The sequence below is a fragment of the Vombatus ursinus genome, unplaced genomic scaffold, assembly GCF_900497805.2.
Source record: "Vombatus ursinus unplaced genomic scaffold, bare-nosed wombat genome assembly UNPS02007636.1, whole genome shotgun sequence".
In the NCBI taxonomy this organism is placed as follows: domain Eukaryota; kingdom Metazoa; phylum Chordata; class Mammalia; order Diprotodontia; family Vombatidae; genus Vombatus; species Vombatus ursinus.
Window position 1 is genome coordinate 7,132 of NW_020947414.1, and position 4,238 is coordinate 11,369.

Genomic DNA, 4,238 nt, shown 5'->3' on the forward strand with positions numbered 1-4,238 from the left:
GGAATACTATTGTGCTATAAGAAATAATGAGCAGGCAGACTTCAGAAAAACCTGGTAAGACTTGTACGGTCTGATGCTGAGTGAAACGAACAGAACCAGGAGAACGTTGTACACAGTAACAGCCACGTGGTATGGTGACTAATATTGATAGACTTAACCCTTCTCAGTAATTCAAGGATTTAAGGTATCTCCAAGGGTCTCATGAGGGAAAATGCTATCCAGATCCAAAGAAAGAACTATGGAGTTTGAATGCAGATTGAAGCATACTATTTGCTATTTTTTTTCTTCTGTTGTGTTTTGTTTCCTCTTTCTGGTGGTTCTCATTCTTACTTACAACATCACTAATGTGAAAATATGTTTAATAGGAATGTATATGTATAGCTTATATCAGATTGCGTGCCATTTTGGGGAGGGAGGGGGAGAAAAATTTAAAACTCAAAAGCTTATGGAAGTGATTGTTGATAAATCAAAATAAATTAATAAAGTTAAAAAAAATTAAAAAAACAATCAAACAAGACCAATTAATTAAAAGCAAATAATACAATATTAGGTAATCTGATTTCCAATTGGAAGAAAGATTAAGGACTTTCCATGTTGGGGGGGGAACGCAACAGGTTCAGTTCCCTGAATTCAGAAAAAACGGTGTCCGTCCCTCGAAGTGTCTGTATATAATCAAAGGAACATGGAAACAATAACTAATTGACCAGTATGGGGCCAGTTTGCAGATAAGACATATGAGTTGCTTGAGATGTACAATTGGGAGAAAACTCCTTACATCAGTCTTTTTGAATCTGACTGGGTTTCTGGTCAGAATAACCTTGGTCCTTAGCTAACGATCTCTAAACAGGTAGAGATGGTCTAGTTTCCCAGTCACTTAGGGCTTGGTTCAAACAGTGCGATAACATTTTCTCTCAATTCCCATGATTGAATAAATTTTTCCCACAAGATAGAAGTTGGACTAGACCTATAATTGAACAAAAAAAGAACTGAGCTACCTCCAGAATTGAGTGACAAAATGGAGTCAGTGTGGTTGACTCAGTTGCCTTAATTTCCTGTACCATTTGCTGTCCTAATGCCCTCAATTCCGTCACCTTGCTGGCAAGCAGATTACACTTGAACTTCATAACAGTTATAGCTGAGTAAGCACAAGTGTTTCTGATGTTTCAGGAATCAGTGACATTCAAGGATGTGGCTGTGGAATTCACTCGGGAGGAGTGGGTACAATTGAACCGATCTCAGAAAAAGTTGTACAGGGATGTGATGCTGGAGAAGTATAAGAGCTTGGTCTCTTTGGGTAAGAACAGCTACCCCTTTGGAGTGTTGATATATACTGTGGCAATTTTCAAGATTTTAACAGTTATTCTTTGGCATACAAAAGGAAAACATTCCTAATCCTTTTGTAGCAAGAGATATTACTTGTGCCACCTGTTTCCAGGAAAAAGGTCTTTGCTTAGTATGCCTGGAAATTGATTTCTTGATTTGTTGTTAACCATGAGAATGAATTTTTCTGTCTCTGTTGCTTCAAATGCAAGATATTCTTTTTAATCCCAGTGTAGGTTCATCATACACATTGTTCCCACTGTCTAAGCAGGGAGTGAGTCAGATGAACTATTTTTTCTTAAGTCCTACTCAGTAATCCATTCGACCATAATATAGAATATCCTTTGCTGGTCCTTTGTACTATCCTTGTCTTCCTAGCATGCCTACTTTTTGTCCAAAGAGGGCTTGAACTCCATTTGAATTCTTTTAAGTTTTGTAGATACTTTAAAAAAAAATGTAATTTCTCCTCCCCCTGCCACCTAAAAAAAAAAAAAGGGAAAAAACCTTACTTCTCCCTCTAACCAGCCCATTGAATGCCCCATGGTTGGGAAAAAAAAACAAAACTTAGACAAAATGAGCTTTATGGTATAGGATACATTCAGCACCTTTATTCCCCCACCTTTCCACAAAGAGTTAGGAATATTTCATCTATCTGTTTTATGTTGAAACTCTGAGGTGACTGCCTAGAACATATTCATTTTCAATGAACAGGATTTGCAGTTTCCAAACCAGATGTGATCTACCAGTTGGAGAGAAAGGAAGCATCTTGGATGCCAGAGGCAGATATTCCAAGAAACAGCTGTCCAGGTGACTACATAAAAATCACTCAGATGGGTCATGGCAAAGTAGTGATCTGTTGGTCATTTTAGGTCAATGCTCTTGTAAAATGTTGAACATAGTGGCCTCTCAAAGCTTCTCAGGCCTGTTGAAGGGAGCTGAGAATTTAAAATTTCATTTTTTAACTCAAAAAATTACTTTTTTATGTCTGTTTACTGAAGTGTACCTCTACTCTCAAAGGAAGTTGTTGCCTTAGTATAGGACAGTTATTTCTCTTCTATTCATTGAGGATTATCTTCTCTTAAGCAGGCATTCTCCTGTCTCACTTGCATGAATTAATTTTCCCTTTTAAAAATAAGCATGTTACTTATATTAAGTAACATGCTCTTCACTTCTGAGTTCTCTTCTGATATTTTCTTCTGTTTTGTTTTTTTGATTATGTTGCTTTGCTGTTGTTACTTTTTAAAATATTTAATCCTAACCGAATTCTACTTTCTTCAGTCTATCGTTATGTGTCATCTTGTTTTTCTTTATGCTTTGAAATTATGCTTATAAATGTAAATTAATATGTTCATGAGACAGGACTTTTTTAGCCATAACCTCATCATTAGATACAGATTTTCATTATTGTGCTATTTCACAAAAAGCTGTTGTGAAAATTTTACAGAGAGTATTTTGTTTGCTTTCAGTAACATTTTGAGGATGTAGACCAAGTAGTAGGACCATTGGGTCAGAGGATATGAAAAGTTTTGTAGCTCTAGCTGAAATTACTGTTCCTTTTCAGAAAAATAGCAGCAGCAGCAGCTTAAAAAGTAGCTATTTCCACATAATTGCCAAAATTTATCATTTTAAAGTTTCTTTGCTAATTTGATGGCTATTTATTGCTACTTCCAAAATGTTTTCATTTTTACTTCTTTGATTACCAGAGTCTGAGAAATGTTTCAGGTAATTATTAATAATTTCTCTTGTCAAAAATACCTATATCTCTTACTCTTACGAATTTCAATCAATTCTTTAGAAAGTAGACATGTTGGATTTTTAGAGGAAATTTATGGCAACAGTTCTCACATTTTCCCCCCTCATATTCCTTCTTTATTCTGTTTATTTCATGTATCTATTTTTCCTCCTCACTCTAACCTCAATTCTCTGTTTCTTTCTGTTTAGTCTTTTCCCTTCCTATTTTTACCTCAGATGGTAAGGATGCATTTTCAAGTTTTCAGAGTCATCTGTTTTTTTCTAAATAGTCTTTTCCATTCAAATGTCAGCCAATGAAAGTAGAATAAGGGTTCATTCATTCCCCCTTGGTAATTTCATCCTACGTCAATTCATTTACATGTTACCTTTGAGTCATCATACTTTCACATAAGATAAATTGAGCCTTAGTGAAAGACGTAGTGAGGCCAGTCATCTCAAGTGAGAAGGCAAGAGAATAGCTCTAAAACCTTTGAGAAACTAAGAACTTTGGGAAAGAATAAAAAAAGTAGGGTTAATCAAATTTGTATTCTTCCTTTCAGAGAGCAGAGAATTTACTGGAAATAAACCTCTTGAATGTAGTGAATGTGGGAAGGCCTTTAGGAGCAAGAACCATCTTGCTCTGCATCAGAGAATTCATACTGGAGAGAAACCTTATAAATGTAGTGTGTGTGGGAGTGCCTTTTGGAGTAAGTCAGGGCTTACTGTGCATCAGAGAATTCATACTGGAGAGAAACCTTATGAATGTAGTCAATGTGGAAAGGTATTCAGGAAGAAGGTATATCTTAACATGCATCAGAGAATTCATACTGGTGAGAAACCTTATGAATGTAGTGAATGTGGGAAGGCCTTCATGTGGAAGTCACAACTTATACTCCATCAGAGAATTCATACTGGAGAGAAACCTTATGAATGTAGGGAATGTGGAAAGGCCTTCAGGAGGAAGTCACATCATACTGTGCATCAGAGAATTCATACTAAAGATATTCTTTATGAATGTAAGGAATGTGGGAAGACTTTTCTCACCAACTCAAATCTTATTAGACATCAAAAAATTCATACAGGAGAGAAACCTTATAAATGTAGTGAATGTGGAAAGGCCTTCATATGGAAGTCAGAGCTTACCGTGCATCAGAGAATTCATACTGGAGAGAAACCTTATGAATGTA

General features: G+C 35.9%; 1 protein-coding gene across 1 annotated transcript; it reads left to right on the top strand.

Moving 5' to 3' along the window:
• Positions 1–1,167: 1,167 nt before the first annotated feature.
• Positions 1,168–3,881, top strand: LOC114033961 (zinc finger protein 300-like; the record flags this gene model as incomplete). Its single annotated transcript, XM_027849602.1, has 3 exons — positions 1,168–1,294; positions 2,032–2,127; positions 3,612–3,881. Coding segments are annotated over 3 exons (493 nt in total), but the record flags the coding sequence as incomplete, so codon positions are not given.
• Between the last annotated feature and the right edge of the window lie 357 nt (positions 3,882–4,238).